Genomic DNA, 23,538 nt, shown 5'->3' with positions numbered 1-23,538 from the left:
CCTTTGTTGATTTTAGCTCCCTGAAGCCAACCCTGTAAGCCATGTCGTCAGTCGCCCCTCCCTCCGTCAGAGCAACGGCAGACAATCGTTCCGCGCCTTTTCTCTGTGCGGACGCCATACCAAGGCAAACATGGAGGCCGCTCAGCTCACTTTGGCAATTAGGAGCACATTAAACACCACACGCATTATCCAGCAGTATATGCAGCACCAGAACCTGACAGAGCAATACCGGGCGAGGAGGCGATGTCAGCGCGGTCACGTGAGTGATCAGGACATGGACACAGATTTCTCTGAAAGCATGGGCCCTGCCAATGCATGCATCATGGTGCTAATGGGGCAGGTTCATGCTGTGGAACGCCGATTCTGGGCTCAGGAAACAAGCACAGACTGGTGGGACCGCATAGTGTTGCAGGTCTGGGACGATTCCCAGTGGCTGCGAAACTTTCGCATGCGTAAGGGCACTTTCATGGAACTTTGTGACTTGATTTCCCCTGCCCTGAAGCGCATGAATACCAAGATGAGAGCAGCCCTCACAGTTGAGAAGCGAGTGGCAATAGCCCTGTGGAAGCTTGCAATGCCAGACAGCTACCGGTCAGTTGGGAATCAATTTGGAGTGGGCAAATCTACTGTTGGGGCTGCTGTGATGCAAGTAGCCCACGCAATCAAAGATCTGCTGATATCAAGGGTAGTGACCTTGGGAAATGTGCAGGTCATAGTGGATGGCTTTGCTGCAATGGGATTCCCTAACTGTGGTGGGGCCATAGACAGAACCCATATCCCTATCTTGGCACCGGAGCACCAAGCCGGCGAGTACATAAACCGCAAGGGGTACTTTTCAATAGTGCTGCAAGCCCTGGTGGATCACAAGGGACGTTTCACCAACATCAACGTGGGATGGCCGGGAAAGGTACATGACGCTTGCATCTACAGGAACTCTGGTCTACTTCAAAAGCTGCAGGAAGGGACTTTATTCCCAGACCAGAAAATAACTGTTGGGGACATTGAAATGCCTATATGTATCCTTGGGGACCCAGCCTACCCCTTAATGCCATGGCTCATGAAGCCGTACACAGGCAGCCTGGACAGTAGTCAGGAGCTGTTCAACTACAGGCTGAGCAAGTGCAGAATGGTGGTATTTGGACGTTTAAAGGCGCGCTGGCGCAGTTTACTGACTCGCTTAGACCTCAGCGAAACCAATATTCCCACTGTTATTACTGCTTGCTGTGTGCTCCACAATATCTGTGAGAGTAAGGGGGAGACGTTTATGGCGGGGTGGGAGGTTGAGGCAAATCGCCTGGCTGCTGGTTACGCGCAGCCAGACACCAGGGCAGTTAGAAGAGCACAGGAGGGAGCGGTACGCATCAGAGAAGCTTTGAAAACCAGTTTCATGACTGGCCAGGCTACGGTGTGAAAGTTCTCTTTGTTTCTCCTTGATGAAACCCCCCGCCCCTTGGTTCACTCTACTTCCCTGTAAGCTAACCACCCTCCCCTCCTCCCTTCGATCACCGCTTGCAGATGCAATAAAGTCATTGTTGCTTCACATTCATGCATTCTTTATTCATTCATCACACAAATATGATGACTACCAAGGTAGCCCAGGAGGGGTGCTGGAGGAGGGAAGGAAAATGCCACACAGCACTTTAAAAGTTTACAACTTTAACATTTATTGAATGCCAGCCTTCTTTTTTTGGGGCAATCCTCTGTGGCGGAGTGGCTGGTTGGCCGGTGGCCCCCCCACCGCGTTCTTGGGCGTCTGGGTGTGGAGGCTATGGAACTTGGGGAGGAGGGCGGTTGGTTACACAGGGGCTGTAGCGGCAGTCTGTGCTCCAGCTGCCTTTGCTGCAGCTCAACCATACACTGGAGCATACTGGTTTGGTCCTCCAGCAGCCTCAGCATTGAATCCTGCCTCCTCTCATCACGCTGCCGCCACATTTGAGCTTCAGCCCTGTCTTCAGCCCGCCACTGACTCTCTTCAGCCCGCCACTTACTCTCTTCAGCCCGCCACCTCTCCTCCCGGTCATTTTGTGCTTTCCTGCAGTCTGACATTATTTGCCTCCACGCATTCGTCTGTGCTCTGTCAGTGTGGGAGGACAGCATGAGCTCAGAGAACATTTCATCACGAGTGCGTTTTTTTTTCTTTCTAATCTTCACTAGCCTCTGGGAAGGAGAAGATCCTGTGATCATTGAAACACATGCAGCTGGTGGAGAAAAAAAAAGGGACAGCGGTATTTAAAAAGACATATTTTATAAAACAGTGGCTACAGTCTTTCAGGGTAAACCTTGCTGTTAACATTACATACATAGCACATGTGCTTTCATTACAAGGTCGCATTTTGCCTCCCCCCACCGTGTGGCTACCCCCTCAACCCTCCCCCCTCCCCGTGGCTAACAGCGGGGAATATTTCTGTTCAGCCGCAGGCAAACAGCTCAGCAGGAACGGGCTCCTCTGAATGTCCCCTGAAGAAAAGCACCCTATTTCAACCAGGAGACCATGAATGATATCTCACTCTCCTGAGGATAACACAGAGAGATAAAGAACGGATGTTGTTTGAATGCCAGCAAACATACACTGCAATGCTTTGTTGTACAATGATTCCTGAGTACGTGTTACTGGCCTGGAGTGGTAAAGTGTCCTACCATGAAGGACGCAATAAGGCTGCCCTCCCCAGAAACCCTTTGCAAAGGCTTTGGGAGTACATCCAGGAGAGCCGTGAATGCCAGGGCAAATTAATCCTTTCACATGCTTGCTTTTAAACCATGTATAGTATTTTAAAAGGTACACTCACCGGAGGTCCCTTCTCCGCCTGCCAGGTCCAGGAGGCAGCCTTGGGTGGGTTCGGGGGGTACTGGCTCCAGGTCCAGGGTGAGAAACAGTTCCTGGCTGTCGGGAAAACCGGTTTCTCCGCTTGCTTGCTGTGAGCTATCTACAACCTCATCATCATCATCATCATCTTCTTCGTCCCCAAAACCTGCTTCCGTGTTGCCTCCATCTCCATTGAAGGAGTCAAACAACACGGCTGGGGTAGTGGTGGCTGAACCCCCTAAAATGGCATGCAGCTCATCATAGAAGCGGCATGTTTGGGGCTCTGACCCGGAATGGCCGTTCGCCCCTCTGGTTTTCTGGTAGGCTTGCCTCAGCTCCTTAAGTTTCATGCGGCACTGCTTCGGATCCCTGTTATGGCCTCTGTCCTTCATGCCCTGGGAGATTTTGACAAAGGTTTTGGCATTTCGAAAACTGGAACGGAGTTCTGATAGCACGGATTCCTCTCCCCATACAGCGATCAGATCCCATACCTCCCGTTCAGTCCATGCTGGAGCTCTTTTGCGATTCTGGGACTCCATCATGGTCACTTCTGCTGATGAGCTCTGCATGGTCACCTGCAGCTTGCCACGCTGGCCAAACAGGAAATGAGATTCAAAAGTTCGCAGTTCTTTTCCTGTCTACCTGGCCAGTGCATCTGAGTTGAGAGTCCTGTCCAGAGCGGTCACAATGGAGCACTCTGGGATAGCTCTCAGAGGCCAATACCGTCGAATTGTGTCCACAGTACCCCAAATTCGACCCGGCAAGGCCGATTTAAGCGCTAATCCACTTGTCAGGGGTGGAGTACGGAAAACGATTTTAAGACCCCTTTAAGTCGAACTAAAGGGCTTCATCGTGTGGACGGGTGCAGGTTTACATCGATTTAACGCTGCTAAATTCGACCTAAAGTCCTAGTGTAGACCAGGGCTTAGAAATCTTGAAATTTTGGGAGCAATACCTTGGCTCTTTTGGTGGCACATCTTAACGTTAACGTTTCATCACATGCATCTTTCAAAACAAGGTACTTGGGTGACATCTCTGGAGGACTCTTCAAATGTCTCTCTCTTTTTTGAAGTTTGTCATGGGCAATAGTAATCAATTCGACTCCTTCCAGAAGGCACATTAGTTCCTTTTGAAAGTAATTGTTCACAGGAGCAAACTCTTTCAAAATCAGGACTCTCCCTGCACCACCCTGCATGAAGGTGACATTGCACACATTGCTTACTGATGCACCGTGTTTTGAACTGGCAACACTCAAACATAGACAACGCCTATAAATCCAGACCGCAGAATGAAGAAACACTCGCGTCAACTGAAAAATCATGATTTCAAAGCCATTTGGAACGCTTGTAGTTTGTTTATAATTCTGATACTTAACACCTACATAGAACCCTTTACTGAGAGCCATCAACTGCTTTGCAAACATGAATGTACCAGGTTTAGGTGGAGGCAGCATAGACTAGTGGCTAGAAGTGAGATTCAATATTACTGGGTTCTAGTCTACGCTCTGCTACTGTGTGAACGTGGGCAGGTCACTTACTCTCTCTGTGCCTCCTTTTTTCCCTCTGGAAATTGGGGAGACTAACCACTTTTGTAATGATGTTTGTGGATGAAAGGTGTTGTATACTTGTAAAGTGTTAATTCATTATTACAGTGGTAAGTCTTGCAGCACTCTTACAGGGAAGTAAGTGAGCTACAGAGGTGTTTAGCTGTTTCTGGGGAGAAACATGACAGCTCTTAAGCACCACACAGCAACACTATACAGTGGCACAGGACAATTTCTGGTCATGCATGTCAAATTTTACAGAATTTCACCTGTTAAAAAGCCTATAAATCCAGATATCAAACAGAACAATAAAGGTGGACAAGTCGCCAAACCTTAGACTGGAACACCCTCAAACTTCACACTTGTTTGGAATCCAGATCCACAGGTGATTCGAGCCACTGCCAATTAAAAGTATTCAGCCTGAAAACTTAGGCCAGAAACAGGGAACACTAGGTCTCTATCTCCGGTGCTTATGTGGCCCCCAGTACCACAATCACAATCTTTAATGACGCAGCACCACTGCGAGGCAGGGAAATGCGCCCATCCCTCATCTACAGGGAACAGAGGCACGCAGAGGCTAAGTGACTTGCTCAAGGTCACACAGTCAGGTTGTGGCAGAGCACAGACTGCACCCCCGCTCTCCCCATGCCTGGGCATGTGCCCTAACCACTAGATCATCCTTTCTTCGCTACCCTCAGCCTCTAAACTGCCCCACTGCTGTTTGTTTGTTTCTGTGCTGGCTTGTGCTCAGAGCCAGTGCCTTTCCTGCAGCATGGCCCACTCCAAACATTCAAAAATGATGTGTCTGCCCCGCCCCACATCATGAGATTGGCTTAAAACCAGGAGATTAAGAAAACAACAACAATACAGTTGGGGTTCTTTTTATTTGCTTTCTCGTTTTTAAGCTCTTGTTTTCAAGCTGCTTTATGGTAACCTAACGGGCTAGACTTGCTTGTTTTTAAATGAAAATTGAGCTTGTCATGTAATCGCATCACTTTATACCTGATGCTCCCAGTAGGATGGGAACGGGAAGGTGAATCAACAGCGAAAACGGAGCAGCCGGCCAGCCTTACTGAATTCTTGGAAGCAGGCTGCCGCCTCACTTGACAAGGCAAGCCGAGCAGAAACAACCCTAGGCAAGAGTGGCAGCACAGGCGGGTTGCCACACGCAGGGCTTTTCCTGAGTGGAGGAAACAAGGACTTCGGTGAAACATCTGTAGCTCTGGGGGGAGGATTTGATGGGGTTCCCATGACGTTCTGCCCACTTAATGGGATTCTGGGCGAATGGTTTTGCCCTGATTCTTGTCAGGGCAAGATAAAGCGTGTATGGAAGACAAGCTTTCCGCGGGGCGGGGTGCCTACTGCAGGCTGGGGTGTGGCTGGCTAGGCAGCAGGAGGAGCGCTGTAGCCACACTCCCTTGATGAGAACAGACTTTCCAAAGGAGTGTCCGTGGAATAAGCAGAGGGCGGGGTGGGAGGGGTTTGCTAGTTTGCATGAAGGATCTTGTGCAGCAGCATCACTTGTGACTCTGAGATTACAGCAGCTGCTCTTGCTTTGTTTTGTGATTTTTTTTGTTGTTTGTTTTTGCACTAGCTCAGTGGGAGCCTCTCTCCTCTCCGCTGGGGGGCGCTGCTGTTGCCAAAGTTTTCTTTGTAGGCACTGGGGAGCTTGGACTGTCGGACTGGGACCTGTGTACGCAAGGCTAGCATTCCCCGGAGCAGATCCGTCTAGTGCTCTGGCCCCTGCTGCTAGAAGAGTTTCAGTTGCTGCTCTCCAGGCCCTCTGTCAGCTGAGCGGATGGGGGGGTATCTGAGGCTGTGAGGTGGGTGAGTACCCCCCTACTTTGCCTCCCAGCCCTAGGTATGCAGTAAGGGAAAGGAGGAGCAGTGCTTGTTAGCGACTTTGCACCACGAAGATGTTAGAAACTCAGAGGGGAATAGGATGTATTCTCTTGTTAGTGGGGTTGCTTAACATCCAGATCTGTCTGACAGCAGTCAATATAAAGTGCCCTCTTTTTAAAAAGAGTTGGGATCCCTATGGGCTGAGTTAGCTAGGCACTGTGCCCTGCTCTGTTAATCAGAACCTGCCATGTTGCATAATTCTATCCCCAGTCATTTATGTTACCAGTTTCCAAAAGACCATGGCCCACAAGTTCAGGTATGTCCCTTAATTTTTGAGTGGACTGGGCACCACTCTTCTCATCCTTCTTTAGTCCCCCAGAGCACACAACGTCAGCAATGCTTTTTGAAAACATGGTTGCATATCCCATTGCAGAAGTGCTTCCATCTTGCAAATCTGCCATCAGGGCATGTGATCTCATCTCGAGCCCACATGTAGGAGGTTAATATATTAGCAGAGTTACTTGAATGCTGTGTTAAAACTCAACCAGTATTTTGATTTTGTTTTGCACTGAAATATATATAAATCTCTCTCTCTCTCAAATCTAAGCTAGATGGAACCTTCTTAAACACGCCAGCTTCTCAGCCTACTTTGTTTTCTTAATTGTATTTATTTGTGAGCATTAAAAGCATCAAGAGTGCACAGTTGAGAGACTGGCAGTGGAGGTGGAGTCATACTTTCTCTTGATATGGGGGAAATTCAAGCCTCGTTCTGTCTCTTGTGGCTCTGGATAAGATGGTTTTTCTAACTAACAGTAGATCTTATGAATCATCATCTGCATAATTGTATGGGGGATGCAATATCTAAGTATCTTGTTGGAGACATCTATAGTAATAATAGTTGTATATGGAACATACAAATACGTTTTCCCCCATAAGGATTGTTTAGAATCAGGTCAAAGGGTTTTCTCTTTATGGATTAATATAGGAAATGGGGTGGGTGGATGGGGGAACAAGCTATCCAAGTGTCTCATTGGCTGGGTGACAGTATTTGAAATTAGTAATTAGCCATCCTTGGTGGGAGGAGGGGTGCTCTCAGTGCATCCTTCTCTTGGAATTTGTTTGATAATACCTGACATGACTCATTTTGGTGCATTCTGAAGAGCAGCGATGTCTTTTGCCTTTGGAACTATGTGAACCAGGGAGAACCGTAGTCTCTTGTAGTTATGGTTTTAGCCATCGCCACAGAGAGGGATAAAGTCCTTTCGCTCTTCCCCCTGCTTCTCTGTCCTCTTTCCCCTTCAGCTCACACATTGGGATAAACATTAAATGTTTGAGAAGCCTTTTAAAAAGGGTTTAAAAGCCTATGCTGCACGTTTTGTTGTTGTGGGTGTAGTAAAAAAAAACTGTGTGTGGTGGTGGTGGGAACAGAGGTGGGGTGTCAGAGCAGGAACCTGTCGTGTTGAAAAAATCACCCTCTTGGATCCAGCCTGAGGCAGGCGGGGTGGGAGGGTGGGTGGGTGGCGGAAGCTTGCGCTGTCACTACCTGTGCTGTGCCTATTATGTCAAGAGAGAACTTTATTCTCTAGAGCTGTCAATCTATCACACTTCACAAGCACCAAGACTCCCTTCAGTTCTTAACCTCCCCCACGCAGTAATTCTGGAAGGCAGAACTGAAGAGCGTTCTCGGGGTTATTTGCATACAAAATAATGAACAGGCATCTACTGGATTTAAGATAAAACTTCTCCTCTCCTCTTCAAGTTATCTTTATACTGTTTAGGGCCCTGCATCTACACTCCTACCCATGAGGGCAATGTGGGCAGTACGCAGGGCAGGAATCCATCCATCTGAAGCTGATTGCAGAATCCTGAGCCAGGCCCCCAAAAAATCATGTATTGGGGAAATAGTGAATATGGAGGTGCTTTTCTTTGCTTTCTGGGCCTTCAGGGTGCACTTAGCTCATGTTTTCAAGCTTTTCTCCACAACTATTTAGGCTAGAATCTTATTTTTTGTTAAATGGAAGTTGAGATTTTCATGTCATCACTTGACTCCAGGAGCTGGGGCTTCAACAAAAAACACGAACTATCACAAGACTCATGATAAAATCATGAGAGTTGGTGATGCTGCAATTGCAGGATCAAGGCCTTTAACTTTAAATACTTTGTTAGCTATGTTAATTGAAGCCCTGAATATACAAATCTTCCAAATGGTCTTAGCCTATGAAAGTCAATTGAAAAGCCTCCTAAGTGGGAGAAGAAAACAAACACATCAGTGCTTTTGAGAGGAAGTGGAGTTTTGAAGGGGACTCTGGTATGAAGCCTTTTGATTGAAGGTTAAATTGCTCATTGAGATCCTGAGAAGGGTCTCACGTTCAAAGGCTCCCTGATCCTGCAATCTGAGATGTGTTGGTGGATTTCTGGATCCAGCTGAAATTCCATTGGTGGGGATTTGACTGTTGGATCAAAGGGCTGAATTTTGAATTGGCATCTGAACTTCACTAAATTTGGGATTACTTAGATCCAGGGACTTTGGTGTGAGGCTCTTTGCTAATATTTCCATAAAAAATCATTTTTCTTCGTTGATTATTATTTCATTCATTTGAAAAAAAAATCAGTAGAATTTAATGCTCACAAAAAATGATCAACTGACAAACTCTGGAGACCAGAGTCCTCTATATATGCATGATGAGGTACCACACTTCAAGGACAGCACATGGGCAAACTTCTCCATGCTACCCTGCTTATGTACCCTCAGGCTGCACTGGAGGGGTCACGTTCATAGTAAAGTTCAATCTCCCTCTCCAGTCAATCCATCCACTGCTTTCTCTCCTTAGGTTGCCAATGATGGTACCAATTCCAATATGTTGACCTGTCTACTTACACACATGAAACACTAATTCATTTTGCAATGACCACTAATCAGTTAGCAGATGGTAATTTTGGCTTAATGCCAGCCTGGGATGGATTGGAACCCATGACCTCAAGCTGAAAGATGTATCATGTTATCCGTCCTCTGAGTCATCCAGGCTTCTGGTGACTTTAATAAATCTTACTTCTCATCTTCGCTCTTCATTAAATGTGGATCAGATCACATAGCATTTCTTTCACTACCAAGTAATTCAGGTTTCCATTAGTTGGCCCGTCTGATAAGTAGCTGCAGTTTTGACAATGCTGAACTGATCTTGAACTTTTGGACGTTTACTGGTGCTTTTTACTTAACTACAGCTCGTGGGTTACAGATGTGGTGTGGATTCATCTGGCTACTCAGTTTTGAAGATGATCTTCAAGCTAATTTGTAACGTGAAAAATGAGGTTAAATGAATACCACTGCAGCAAAAATACAGTAAAGGGCAGCCTCACCGCTCATGGAAAGCTGTTGAACCACTGTATTCAGTTTGTGTAACATATCAGCTGTATTCTTTCCCCCGCATTCTTTTTACTATAAGCATATACATTATTATTATTAATTTAGTATTACAGTGCCTTGTATAGGCCCAACCAAGTTCGGAGCCCCAGGTGACAGGCACTGTACACACACAGATAATGTCGCATTTTACAGAGGGGAAAAATCCCATATTTAACAAATAGACATAATCTGAACCAGTTACCAAAAGCCATTAAAATTCCAACTCAGGTAGCAAGGGCTTCCTGTATCCCACAATTTCGTAGCCACAGAATTGGACTCCAGAAGCTATCTTTTCAGTCTAAACAATATTGTTTCTGACCCTGGTGGTTTTGAAGTTTACACAGATCACACTGTCAAGGTTAGTTGAGACCATGATGCCTTTATGCAGCTGCAGAAAACAATAGCTCTGTGTGATGTGAATTTCCTTGTTCATGTCAAGGTGTTTTGACTCTGAACCCTAACGATGGCATAAATGTTAATGCTGCTGAGCATTTCAGCAGAAGCATCCGTCTAATTTGCTTATCCCTCAATCCCAAAATGCCAGCCACCCCCAAAACCCCATATCTAGCTACTAAACTTCTCCCCTTACCCCCAATACCTTTTACCATGCAGAGATGCACCATCAATACATGTGCAATATCACAAACTGAGACTGCAGGAGAGAGAAAATAAATTACATTTAATTTCAAAATAAATGTCTATTTTCTTATTTAAATGAAACTGCCAGAGAATTAGAACCAAGGCACCTTACTACAGAATTGGGGTCCAACTTGTTGAGGAGTGCATCGGAAAAGCAATGATTTGTTTGCCCTCCAAAAGTGCTTAGCTTATACGTGGCAGACAGATCCCTGACTCTTAAGGTGGTTGCTCATTGACTCCTATTAAAATTCTAGCTTGGAACTCAGTCTTTGATAGGAACTCTGCGATTGCCAGGTGCTGTAGACCAAGGGTATATCTACACTGCAGCCTAGGTAGATGGACTTGTGTTAGCTCAGCTGGAGTTAGCGTACTAAGAATATCAGTGTTGACATTGTGGCACCGGTGGTGGCTTGCGCTAGCCACCCAAGCTTGGATCCACCTAGCCTCCTGGATGCGAGCTCAGGCAGCTTATTTATTGCTTTGGATGTCTTCCTGGTTTGCCAGCATCTTAGAGTTTATTCTATTGGAGCTACCCACAATAATGAAATTAATTGCAGTGGAGTAAATGCATGTAGATATACACGAGTCTTAGTGTTCTAACTTTCAGCTGGAGAACTAACTCAGAGAGCAAGAGTGCAGCATAGCCTGATCTATCCCTAGCTGTGCTTCGGTCAGGATACCTGCTGTCCCTGAGCCAGTGTTTTACAGTCACCACTCAGATGAGAAAACATGTAATAATTGTACCTGATTTGGAAGGTATGGCAGCTTAGGTTTATATCCTTTCCCCTAACATCTTGGAAAGAGCTTTGACCATAAAACAATCTGGCACTTTTCCAAGCTGGGAGGAAGTCTGGAGTGAAATCCAAAGACAAAAAAATATGCAAATCTCTGGAGCTGACAGACACCAATTCTGGATTTTCATCTAGCCTGGATAGGAATGTTAGACTTTATTTTTAAAGACTGTAAAGATATTTACAAGGTCGCTGAAGGGTTCACAGGCCCAAAGCTATAGGTATCTTTACTCTTGGGTTCAGGGGGCCAAATTCCCTCCTCAGACACATGTTCAACTCCCATTTGAAATGGTGGGAACTGCATATGTGAGAGGAGCGTTTGGCCCATAGTAAGCAATTTAAGAGGACACCGAAGTCTGTAAGCCACAGAGTGGTTCTTGCTTGACAGCTGTCCCATCTGGAAGGTCCTGCCTTCTGGAAACCATGACAGCATCCCTATCACCTCAGTCCCTTTCCTTTATTTCAGCATGACCTAGGCCCTGTCACCTTCTCCTTTTGACCTGTTTGATATCTAGGCCTCTGGCTGTAGAATGGCTGCTTCTTTCCGCTATGGAGTGACCATCACTGGAGCTATCCTGCTGGTGACAGGAACGCTTTGTTTTGCCTGGTGGAGCGATGGAGAGGTGGGACCCACGTCTAATAACGATGCTATGGCTGTGCCTCATGGAGAAGCCAAAGTGGTGCCGAACTCCTCCTCCTCTAATGCACTGCTCAGGTCTGTCAGCTTCTTCTGCTGTGGCATCGGTGGCATCCTCCTCCTCTTTGGGCTTCTGTGGTCAGTGAAAGCAAACGCTCGGGGGATGTCTCGACACTATCAGTACCACTTCTCTAGAGACCTACACTACTTCACCGTGGAACCTCTTGATAAAAGGACATGCAGGTTAGTGCCATCTCTGCTACCGATGACTCTCAAAAGGGAAACTATGCTTTTTTAAATACGAGTTCTTTTAAACCCTAGTTTTCATTGATTTTTAGGATTTCCAAGACCAGACAATAAGTAACTTACATGATTAAACTACCATATAATAAAGCTGAGTGTTTATGTAGGATTTTAGATGTTCAAAGCACTGATCAAACATAACCTCCTTCACAAAGGAGATGGGAGGGTTAGTTAAGTACTACTTACTCCAGTGTAGCCAACTATCAGGATTTTTAATCACAAGTATTCACTGTTTCTCTGAAAGCCCCAGCTGCTGGAATCAAGAGACTCTCAGCCTTTCTTTCTTTCTTAGTAAATTTCTAGCTTTCATGGCTTCAGAGAAAAACTTGAAAATGTGACCTGAGTGAACTCTAAAGGCTCAGAAACCAGAGAGCAAATAAAAGAATCCCAAACTCATGGTTTTTAAGCCAAACACATGATTTGTGGAGCCCGACTCACAATGTTTGGGGTTGGCAATACCTTAGTACATACCCTTTTCCTACTGTGGGCCACTAGGAGATTACTACCTTAAGAAGACAGCTGTCTATGCCAATTCCACATTTTCCCTATGGTAACTCTAGTCCTTGGTTATTTTAAAAGATAATATTAGGACTGCATCAAGACAAGGTAGAAATAAGCTCACTTTGTTGTGATGGATGCTGCTGCTCAGATATATTTCCCATTGACCACTTTGTGTCTGCAGTATATTTCCTCTCCACAGGGGTAGGACTGTGTGCTCATTAGCATCAATACTCCTAAATTCTCTGTAGTCTTAATTGCTTTGTTCCCGTCAGGTTGCTTTGCAATTTGGCTCATGTTTGCTGCTGCTTCATAGCTGGTGTCATCAGGAAATGTGGTTGTGATTGTTTTTACCCTCAAAGGAACAACCACCAGACAGATTGTCTCTGTGACAGGTTTCAGGTTTTGTGTCATGACCCAACAAGCTGAAGACTACAAGAGACAGATTCTTCTGCAAGAATCTGTGCAATTGAACCCTTCTGGCAGGGCACAACTGCCTCTTGTTTCACTTGCCTGCGCTCCATTATTGTGACAGGTACAGCTCTGCAGACTGCTTGGAAGTGTTGCGTGGCTCAACAGTGGTGTTTGAGAAACTATGGGATGCCATAAATATTAGGGCTGGGAAAAAATGATTTGTGACATTCAACCTGATCATCCTGCATTGGGTTGGGGGCTTTTGCTTTAGGAACAGCTCTCTCAGCTGGTGCGAATCAGCAACTGAGCCTCCCTCAAATCCCATGGGAGTCTGGTCCATTGCCCAGTTGCTTAGCTGTGAGCCTTTTCCTTTTGCCTAACCTCAACTCTTCCCTCCTAAACTTTAGGGAGGGCTGGAAGTGTACCACTGACTGTAGCAGATGTTGATTTCCGGGCACGTCCCACCACCAGGAGCACGTGGCCTTTCATAGAATCATAGAATATCAGGGTTGGAAGGGACCTCAGGAGGTCATCTAGTCCAACCCCCTGCTCAAAGCAGGACCAATCCCCAACTAAATCATCCCAGACAGGGCTTTGTCGAGCCTGACCTTAAAAACTTCTAAGGAAGGAGATTCCACAACCTCCCTAGGTAACTCATTCCAGTGTTTCACCATCCTCCTAGTGAAAAAGTTTTTCCTAATATCCAACCTAAACCTCCCCCACTGCAACTGGAGACCGTTACTCCTTGTCCTGTCATCCGCTACCACTGAGAATAGTCTAGATCCATCCTCTTTGGAACCACCTTTCAGGTAGTTGAAAGCAGCTATCAAATCCCCCCTCATTCTTCTTTTCCGCAGACTAAACAATCCCAGTTCCCTCAGCCTCTCCTCATAAGTCATGTGTTCCAGTCCCCTAATCATTTTTGTTGCCCTCCGCTGGACTCTCTCCAATTTTTCCACATCCTTCTTGTAGTGTGGGGCCCAAAACTGGACACAGTACTCCAGATGAGGCCTCACTAATGTCGAATAGAGGGGAACGATCACGTCCCTCGATCTGCTGGCAATGCCCCTACTTATACATCCCAAAATGCCATTGGCCTTCTTGGCAACAAGGGCACACTGCTGACTCATATCCAGCTTCTCGTCCACTGTCACCCCTAGGTCCTTTTCCGCAGAACTGCTGCCTAGCCATTCGGTCCCTAGTCTGTAGTGGTGCATGGGATTCTTCCATCCTAAGTGCAGGACTCTGCACTTGTCCTTGTTGAACCTCATCAGATTTCTTTTGGCCCAATCCTCCAATTTGTCTAGGTCCCTCTGTATCCTATCCCTACCCTCCAGCGTATCTACCACTCCTCCTAGTTTAGTGTCGTCTGCAAACTTGCTGAGGGTGCAATCCACACCATCTTCCAGATCATTTATGAAGATATTGAACAAAACCGGCCCCAGGACCGACCCTTGGGGCACTCCGCTTGATATTGGCTGCCAGCTAGACATGGAACCATTGATCACTACCCGTTGAGTCCGACAATCTAGCCAACTTTCTATCCACCTTATAGTGCATTCATCCAGCCCATACTTCTTTAAATTGCTGACAAGAATACTGTGGGAGACAGTGTCAAAAGCTTCGCTAAAGTCAAGGAACAACACGTCCACTGCTTTCCCTTCATCCACAGAACCAGTTATCTCGTCATAGAAGGCAATTAGATTAGTCAGGCATGACTTGCCCTTGGTGAATCCATGCTGACTGTTCCTGATCACTTTCCTCTCCTCTACGTGCTTCAGAATTGATTCCTTGAGGACCTGCTCCATGATTTTTCCGGGGACTGAGGTGAGGCTGACTGGCCTGTAGTTCCCAGGATCCTCCTTCTTCCCTTTTTTAAAGATGGGCACTACATTAGCCTTTTTCCAGTCGTCCGGGACTTCCCCGGATCGCCACGAGTTTTCAAAGATAATGGACAATGGCTCCGCAATCATATCCGCCAACTCCTTTAGCACTCTCGGATGCAACGCATCTGGCCCCATGGACTTGTGCACGTCCAGCTTTTCTAAATAGTCCCGAACCACTTCTTTCTCCACAGAGGGCTGGTCACCTCCTCCCCATGCTGTGTTGCCCAGCGCAGCAGCCTGGGAGCTGACCTTGTTTGTGAAGACAGAGGCAAAAAAAGTATTGAGTACATTAGCTTTTTCCACATCCTCTGTCACTAGGTTGCCTCCCTCATTCCTTAACTTTCTTCTTGTTGCCAACATACCTAAAGAAACCCTTCTTGTTACTCTTAACATCTCTTGCTAGCTGCAACTCCAGATGTGATTTGGCCTTCCTGATTTCACTCTTGCATGCCCGAGCAATATTTTTATACTCATCCCTGGTCATTTGTCCAATCTTCCACTTCTTGTAAGCTTCTTTTTGTGTTTAAGATCAGCAAGGATTTCACTGTTAAGCCAAGCTGGTCGCCTGCCATATTTACTATTCTTTCTACACATCGGGATTGTTTGTTCCTGTAACCTCAATAAGGATTCTTTAAAATAAAGCCAGCTCTCCTGGACTCCTTTCCTCCTCATGTTATTCTCCCAGGGGATCTTGCCCATCAGTTCCCTGAGGGAATCAAAGTCTGCTTTTCTGAAGTCCAGGGTCCGTATTCTGCTGCTTTCCTTTCCTCCTTGTGTCAGGATCCTGAACTCGACCATCCCATGGTCACTGCCTCCCAGGTTCCCATCCACTTTTGCTTCCCCTACTAATTCTTCCTGGTTTGTGAGCAGCAGGTCAAGAAGAGCTCTGCCCCTAGTTGGTTCCTCCAGCACTTGCACCAGGAAATTGTCTCCTACATTTTCCAAAAACTTCCTGGATTGTCTGTGCACTGCTGTATTGCTCTTCCAGCAGATATCAGGGTGATTGAAGTCTCCCATGAGAACCAGGGCATTCGATCTAGTAGCTTCTGCGAATTGCCGGAACAAAGCCTCGTCCACCTCATCCCCCGGTCCGGTGGTCTATAGCAGACTCCCACCACGACATCACCCTTGGTGCTCACACTTCTAAACTTAATCCAGAGACTCTCAGGTTTTTCTGCAGTTTCATACCAGAGCTCTGAGCAGTCATACTGCTCTCTTACATACAGTGCAACTCCCCCACCTTTTCTGCCCTGCCTGTCCTTCCTGAACAGCTTATATCCATCCATGACAGTACTCCAGTCATGTGAGTTATCCCACCAAGTCTCTGTTATTCCAATCACGTCATAATTCCTTGACTTTGCCAGGACTTCCAGTTCTCCCTGCTTGTTTCCCAGGCTTTGTGCATTTGTGTATAGGCACTTGAGATAACCAGCTAATCGCCCCTCTTTCTCAGTATGAGGCAGGAGCCCTCCCCTCTCACACGCTCCTGCTCGTGCTTCCTCCCGGTATCCCACTTCCCCACTTACCTCAGGGCTTTGGTCTCCTTCCCCCGGTGAACCTAATTTAAAACCCTCCTCACTAGGTTAGCCAGCCTGCTTGTGAAGATGCTCTTCCCTCTCTTCGTTAGGTGGAGCCCGTCTCTGCCTAGCACTCCTCCTTCTTGGAACACCATCCCATGGTGAATCCAAAGAATCCAAAGCCTTCTCTCCGATGCCACCTGCGTAGCCATTTGTTGACTTCCACGATTCGATGGTCTACCCTGGCCTTTTCCTTCCACAGGGAGGATGGACGAGAAGACCACTTGCGCCTCAAACTCCTTTATCCTTCTTCCCAGAGCCACGTAGTCCGCAGTGATCCACTCAAGGTCCTTCTTGGCAGTATCATTGGTGCCCACGTGGAGAAGCAGGAAGGGGTAGTGATCCGAGGGCTTGATGAGCCTCGGCAGTCTCTCCGTCACATCGCGAATCCTAGCTCCTGGCAAGCAGCAGACTTCTCGGTTTTCCCGGTCGGGGCGGCAGATAGATTTCAATACAATAGGAATTGCTGGGCCTTGCTCGTGACGTAATCAAACCTAGCATCCTTCAGGCCAGCTGGCTCTGCCCATGTACGTGCTGATCTTAGCCACCTTTCTTGCAGCACCATATGCAGAAGGATATTTCAAGATGCTGTTTTAGGAATAATAGTGGGCATCTCACCACAGCATATGGCAGTGGTTTTCATTGACCTTGCCGTCCATACAACTAATCTCAGTCATCTTAAATAGAAGCAAGTTGTATTGGACACAGGGTAAAAAAAAACAACACACACACAGGAGAAAATCATCACAACTAACTGCTAAGTAGAACAGAAATGCAGTTAGACAAAAGACCTGATCCAAAGTCCATTAAGGTCAGTGGAAAGATTCCCACTGATTTTGATGGGCTTTGGGGCAGACTCCCCAGCACCCCAAAATGCACATTTAGCTAGGTACTCTTCACCCAGTTTGAATCTCTGGGACTTGTTCCCAGTTCTGAATCAAAACCATTTTTTCTTCTGTACTCATGCTCTCTGTCTCTGAGTGACTTCAGGGATATTTTTGAAAACAAAATAAATCACCAAGGGGAAAAAAAGCCCGTGGAAGTGTCTTCTATAAATCAGGCTATGGGAAAAATAAGTCTAAAAGGAACATAAGCACTTACTGTAAAAATTCTCTCTTGGGACACAAATTACAGGCTCCTGATCATCCAGAGGCTTTTTGGGAAGCTTTTTAAAATCCAGGGCCAGAGCCTCAGCTGGTGCCAATCAGTGTAGTTCCTTTGGCCTCAGTGGAACTACACTGATGCACACCAGCTGAGGTCTGGCCCACTAATTTTGGCCCTTCTCCTGTACTACCCCCATGACCTGGTGGTGATTAGCCCAGTACTATGGGTTCACCACAAACACACAGTTCAGCAAAGAAAGCTTTGCCGTTGTGAACGAGCTCCTTCCACCCCAGCAGCTGTGTTGGCTTTTGCACTTGGAAACCTTTGAACAGAGCAGGGCAGAGAAAGGTCATTCTGTTTCATGGAGGATTGTGATATTTTTAAACTGGAGGTTTCATTCCAAATCAGAACGAAACCAAAATTCTCCACAAAGGGAACGGATCCCCAACTCCGGGGCAGTCTGCTTGGTGTCTACCCCAGAGCTGCAGGCCCTGGAAGCCCTAGGGTCCCCTGCTCTAAGGCCACCTGGCAGGTAGGCTGCCCTGGGGACATAGACCTGGGGAGCTCTGGGCTCCCCATTTCTGAGGCAGTCTGGCAGGTGGGCTGCTGAGGAGCTGGGTGGGCGAGCAGGCAGGAGCCAGGCAGGTTTCAGTCAAATCCCTGCCTTCATCAGAAGTGAATGTCTCTGTGAAATGTTTTGTTTTCCACAGATCAGCAAATTCCAGTGAACAAATGTGTTCTTGGAATTTTCCCACCCAGCTTCTATTGAACGTCCCACAGCCGGCCTGGGGCAACTTGTTGACTTACAAACTTGTTTGTTTAAAAAGGCCAGTTTCCCACCATAAGCTAATTGGGCAAATTCTGGCTTGCAACTGTATTAGCCCTGCTGAGAGCCTGAGAAGCCTGTTGACTGGTGTGTGGATGTGAAGAGCTCCATGTAAAGAGCTGCACACAAGAAGCCCCTTGCCGTGCACAGCAAGAAGAAATGTATTGGTCCTACAAACCCCAGGAACAATGCTGGATGTTACTATTATTTATATTATCATAGCGCCTAGGAGCCCTCGTCATGGACCAGGACCCTATCGTGCTTGGGGCTGTACAAACAGAATTCTTGAGCATCATCTACTACCACCTTATCTACTAACTATTTACCTATATGCAGACCTTCCCATTTATAGAGCACTCCTGTAACAGACGGCAGCTCTAACAGTGTTCGTGCTAGGGCAGGATGAGACCCGTTGGCAGGGCAGCGTAGGACAGCTTGCACAGAGGCTGTCTAGGTGCTGCCTGGTCTGTGGATAATTCAGGTAAACACCTCACATGTAAACTTCATTGTGTTCCATTCTAATGATGAAAGTCTCCTGTGGTGACACATGCCCACCTTGTTCTGGCATTCAGTCCCAAGCTTTTGGCTCCCTTAGGTACAATAGTTTACAGACTAAGGAAGAATCATGGCTTGATGTTTTCATGAGATCCCACAGGGTTTCTCTGGAGCGTGTGTATGTGTGTCACCATGTCCTAACACTGCAATACAAACCTCAAGTCTCAAGCCAGGCCCTTTTACAGGTTTAACTGAGAGGTTTGTGGTCATGGCCTTACACACATTTCCCACCCGCTTTGAAAAATAATCTTCCCTTCAAGGAAAGGGGAAGTGAGAAGATCAAAGGTTGTGCAAATGTTTTACCTGTACACAGCCTATGTTTACTCAGCAAAACAAAATTGAAAGGCACAAACATTGTGTTTTTCCCAGGTTCTCCGCACTGCTGATTAGTTAATGATTAACAGTAAACATTATTAATACCTAATAAATAATGATAATATAATATGTATTTGGCTTGTGGCAGCACCCAGAGACCCCAGACAGGATCTGAAAGGCACTTGGACAGCCCCAGTCTCTCCTGCAATAACTTCCATACCCATGATGCTTTTGGAACCCTCATCCTCCCTTTCCTCCATTTTCCCTGCTTTCATTTGCCACACTCCCTTCTTGCCTCTTGTTTCAAACTATACCTGATCAGGCAGGAATGCAACCTAGCAGCATGTTTGTACTGTCCTTGGCAAGTTAGCACAATAAGATCTTGGATCGTCATTGGGGTCTGTGGTTCTAAACTACGTGAAGATTTTTTTAAAGACATAAATAAAGTCAGCTAGCCCCAACTGCAACAGAATCTAGGCATCACTGGCTGGCTGAATCCCTCTAGACATGACAGCAGAAGTAAACGCTAAAGAGCAATTTGAAGGAGAGGGTGGGAAGGAAGCTTGAAGCTATAGCATCTCTCCAGGTCTCCTGAAAATCAGCTGCACGATCATGTCAGATCAGGAGAGGCCCATATTTTGGGATGCCCAAACGCACAGCCTGTTGCTGCTGTAAAGTATTAACAGTTTCTCACTTTTCGACACACTGTTATAAACACCACCACATGGTGCAGAGTGGCAGTGGACCAAAATTGCCTTCAGCACTGTGTGCCTTCAGACACTTATGATGGGGTTTCTCAAACGTCTTTCATTAAAGTGGACCACGCTTTCATGCAGAAAATTTCTCTTGAAACAGCTCCCTTGACTTCCGTGTGATAACAATAACAATTGCTTACATTAGGAAGTAATATGTAACCACACTTTAACACAATGCTTAGCATCTGGAATGGAGGAGAAGCCACCAGCACCAGGGGCACAGTAGAAGTTGTTAGATGCTGAGCACTTTTGCAACTTTTGTGTCCAGCAAGCATTCCGTACACCACCACCAAGTCCCCTGCAGACTCACTTTGGGACCACAGTCTAAGGACCTCTGGTTTAATAATTGTGACTATTCTTATGCAATTGGTAGTGGTAGGTTCTCCCCTCCCCCTGTTAAAGAAAGCGTAACCTGGTCAAATTCAAACCTCTCTTGAGTTTTGGAGCAACTGCTAGCTAATGCGATAGCTACTTTTACCTGGTCCATGTACTTCATTATAAATCCTATTTTACAATCTGATGCATTTGATTTGGTTTAGCTTGATGCAGGTTTGCTTTGCTTTTTGTTTCAGTGCCTGGGATGCCAATGCTATCCCCACCTATGAAGAAGCCCTGAACTGCAGGCCTGCTCAAAGTACCCTCGGTTATATACCACCTCATGGCGGGAAGGAGGAGACTACACCCCCTCTGTACGGAGACTTAGATGAGGATGATACGTGGCCAGGTTGCCGCAGACGCAGCTCCTCAGACAGTGTACTGCTCAGGACCATGCCATCCAGGAGGGAAACAGAGTCACAGGGTGAGCCCAGCGCTACACCACCGCCCAGCTACGAAGACATCAGTGTACATGGCGTGTGATCTATGAACCACATACAATGCGTTGGACTCTATAGATTGCTGCCTCGTCTGTTTGCTTTGGAGCCTGCCCTTTCCTTCTCTAAAGTAATGATCATGAAGTGAGAGGGGAAACATAAATCAGCTATTCAGATCAAAATGGCTTTTCTGTCTTTTCTAGGAGTAAATCCAGAATAATTACAGTAAATCCAGATAATCTCAATGCTGCCATTTTCTGAGTTGTGTGGATAATCAGAATGTTTTCAAGCTTTCATATTTTTAATACAATTACTGATGATTGCAAATATTTGACAGGTAGCAGGACAGAGAAGAAAATATTTTTGAGAACCTAGGATGCCTGTTGAAATGCATGGGGAAATCTTTACAAGAGAGATCCAGCCAAGACTAGCATCTTAGGGTAACATTTTTATAAAAGCCTGGTAACTTAGGTGCCTAAGTGCCATCTTAAGAAATGATTTAGTCACTAAGCAGGCTAAGCTGCATTGCCACTCAGTGACACCAGCTAAGATTTTCAGTGGTGATTTTTGGGTGTCCAGCATAAGACCCCTTAAAGGGGTTTGATTTTCAGACGGTGCTGAGCAACTCGCCTCTGAAAAACAGGCTCTTAAGGAGCCTCAAGTTGAGCCCCACAAACTTGAGACATCCCAAATCACCAGTTTCTTTTGAGAAGCTTGGCCTTGGCTCCTAGGTGCTGAATGTACTTTTGACAACATTTCCCTAAGTCATTCGGCTCCGAGGTTGTTCTGGTAGATAAGAACGCTGGGACTTAAGCTTTACCCAGCCATTGGTCATGAGCTGAAGTGCTCAGCACCTCTGAAAATCCAGCCAGTATAGTGTGTATATGTATGGCAAAAATGTGCTTACTTCAATTGATTGTTTGCCCAGGAGGAAAAAAAACCCAGCTTCCCTGTTCTGCGAGCAACGCAAGACAAACTCTCCCAAATAACGTCTTGTGGGGAATCCTTGATACTAATTAGCTAATGAGTCGAGGGCAGAGCTTTATAATCTGAGTGGCTTGTATTCAGCCTGCTGTCCCACGAAGTCAATCACTTTGCTGCTGTCTCATGGAAAACCCATGAGCTCCAGAAACAGCTGTGGGGCACACTTCTGGCAATTGCAGAAGAAGAGGGGAGAGGTAGTGTTGTCACTTTTATGGATGGCAATGATGACTAGCCAGTGTACTTTATGACTGTCATTTGCCATACACACGGACACAAATATAGGAAGTGCAGAGTTCTCGCTGTCGTGGGAAATCACACATAAGGCAGTGGGAGAAAGCAAGCCTGTAAAATCACCATGGTGACACATATCAAAGCATTAATGGGAGGGAAGCAATCAAGCAGCTTCAGGGAATCAAAATGTATGACCATTTTAGAGTGAGACTAAGCTAGATCCTCAGACAGTGTAAATTCACAGAGTGCCATGGCCACAGAGGAACTACGCGGATTACACCAGCTAAGAATCTGTCCCCAAGCCTTTGGAGCCTTGCCTCTGTAGCGGAAAGTCTGCCACTGAGTCCACAGGAGTGAACCTCTCCCCAGAGCTTACAGTAAATGCTTCACATTCAGACTGGAATTGTGTAAAAGAATTTGTAGTTGCAAAATAAAAATCTCCTGTGAAAATTGTTGCAAAGTTCTAGGCATTCCCTGTGTGTGGGAATTGCCAGGATCCTGATGGAACCTTTATGATTCTGTGTGCGTATGCCAATATAGACTCTCTAGAGGCATGAGGAGATGAAGAAGAGTAGTGTGTAGTCATTGCTTTTGTGTGTGTGCTGGGGTTGTGGGGTCTCTGTTTTCTAGTTGATTTATTTCTCCTTTATGGGGCGGGGAGGGGCTTGTCTCCTCCTATTTCTTGGGCTGGGAGGAGTTGGATTTTTTTTTGTTTTTTAAGGAATTTTTGCTTGGTTCTTTTGTTGTTTGTTGTTGCAAACTGAAGTTAATGGACAATCTTCCCCCCATAAAAATATTAAAGCAAAAATAAAGTATATACCGTGCTTACAATTAATTTTCCAAAACTGTGACCAATAATTGCTTATAAAGGACATTCATTCATATCTCAGCTGTTTCCTGTTTGTTCTCCCCTCCCGACAAATGACCCCAAATACTTATGTGACTTCATTTACTGCCTTTTGGTCTTAAGCATGTAGTAGAGTTTTTGTATTTGTGTTTGATTTTTACCTAGTGCGCTATCACTGTACACCCAGAGCCACTTAAATACGTTATACAGTTTCAATAAACAAATGCGCATCTAAGCCAGCCGTGAAGGCCAGATAAAGTATAGGCTGTTGTCATTTGATCCTTGGCATCTAAGCAACAAACTCTGTAAAAGAGGGATTGTTGTAGGATTTCTTCTGGCAGAAGGCCCATAACCTTAGATGTGTCCTCGTCAGAGGACGTTTAGGTTGTGAAGTGCTCTGCAGACCCCATAGTAGATATGGAAGAACAATTCAAGGACCTGCTCTGCGTGTGTGGTTCAACAGCCTTAAAACAGCACTGCTTCTAATAAATAATCTCTCACTAGCTGGGGATGGTGGACAATATCCAAAGCCTAATCTGTCCCCACGCTCAGCACAGACAGAACTGATGTAATTTCACTCCTTGCAAACCATCTTCTAAGACTAACACTTACTAGTGTGTGAAGGAAGGCCTGGCTCACGAAGAACCTCCACGTTCAATGAGAGAAACTTTGAAGGACGTTGCTGAGGTATTTTTCAAATATTGTTTTTGCTCTCTCTGACCATGAAAAGCTGTTCTCCTGCCATTATCTTTGCTCCTTCCCGCCCTCCTGCA

The 23,538-nt window shown here is 46.2% G+C and overlaps 1 protein-coding gene across 2 annotated transcripts; it reads left to right on the top strand.

Annotated features, from left to right (window-relative positions):
- The first annotated feature begins 5,865 nt into the window (after positions 1-5,865).
- On the top strand, positions 5,866-23,267 carry TMEM61 (transmembrane protein 61). 2 transcript variants are annotated; one of them, XM_074962297.1, is made up of 3 exons: positions 5,866-6,169; positions 11,537-11,901; positions 20,464-23,267. In XM_074962297.1, the coding sequence occupies exons 2-3, from the start codon at positions 11,552-11,554 to the stop codon at positions 20,747-20,749; spliced, it is 636 nt and encodes a 211-aa protein (XP_074818398.1). In that variant the 5' UTR covers positions 5,866-6,169; positions 11,537-11,551; the 3' UTR covers positions 20,750-23,267. The 2 variants fall into 2 exon arrangements, with proteins under 2 accessions (XP_074818398.1, XP_074818399.1); XM_074962298.1 differs by having other exon boundaries at positions 5,866-6,173.
- The last annotated feature ends 271 nt before the right edge of the window (positions 23,268-23,538 follow it).

This window comes from Natator depressus, chromosome 8 (genome assembly GCF_965152275.1).
Source record: "Natator depressus isolate rNatDep1 chromosome 8, rNatDep2.hap1, whole genome shotgun sequence".
NCBI lineage: Eukaryota > Metazoa > Chordata > Testudines > Cheloniidae > Natator > Natator depressus.
The sequence above is the reverse complement of the archived record's forward strand: the minus strand, read 5'-3'. Positions and strand labels throughout refer to the sequence as shown.

What these genes read in the sequence shown, in the direction of transcription:
- TMEM61 (XM_074962297.1), top strand. Translation starts at nt 11,552, where the DNA reads ATGGCTGCTTCTTTCCGCTATGGAGTGACCATCACTGGAGCTATCCTG. An exon ending in CTTGATAAAAGGACATGCAG is followed by an intron (nt 11,902 to 20,463) that starts GTTAGTGCCATC and finishes TTTTTGTTTCAG; the next exon opens with TGCCTGGGATGCCAATGCTA.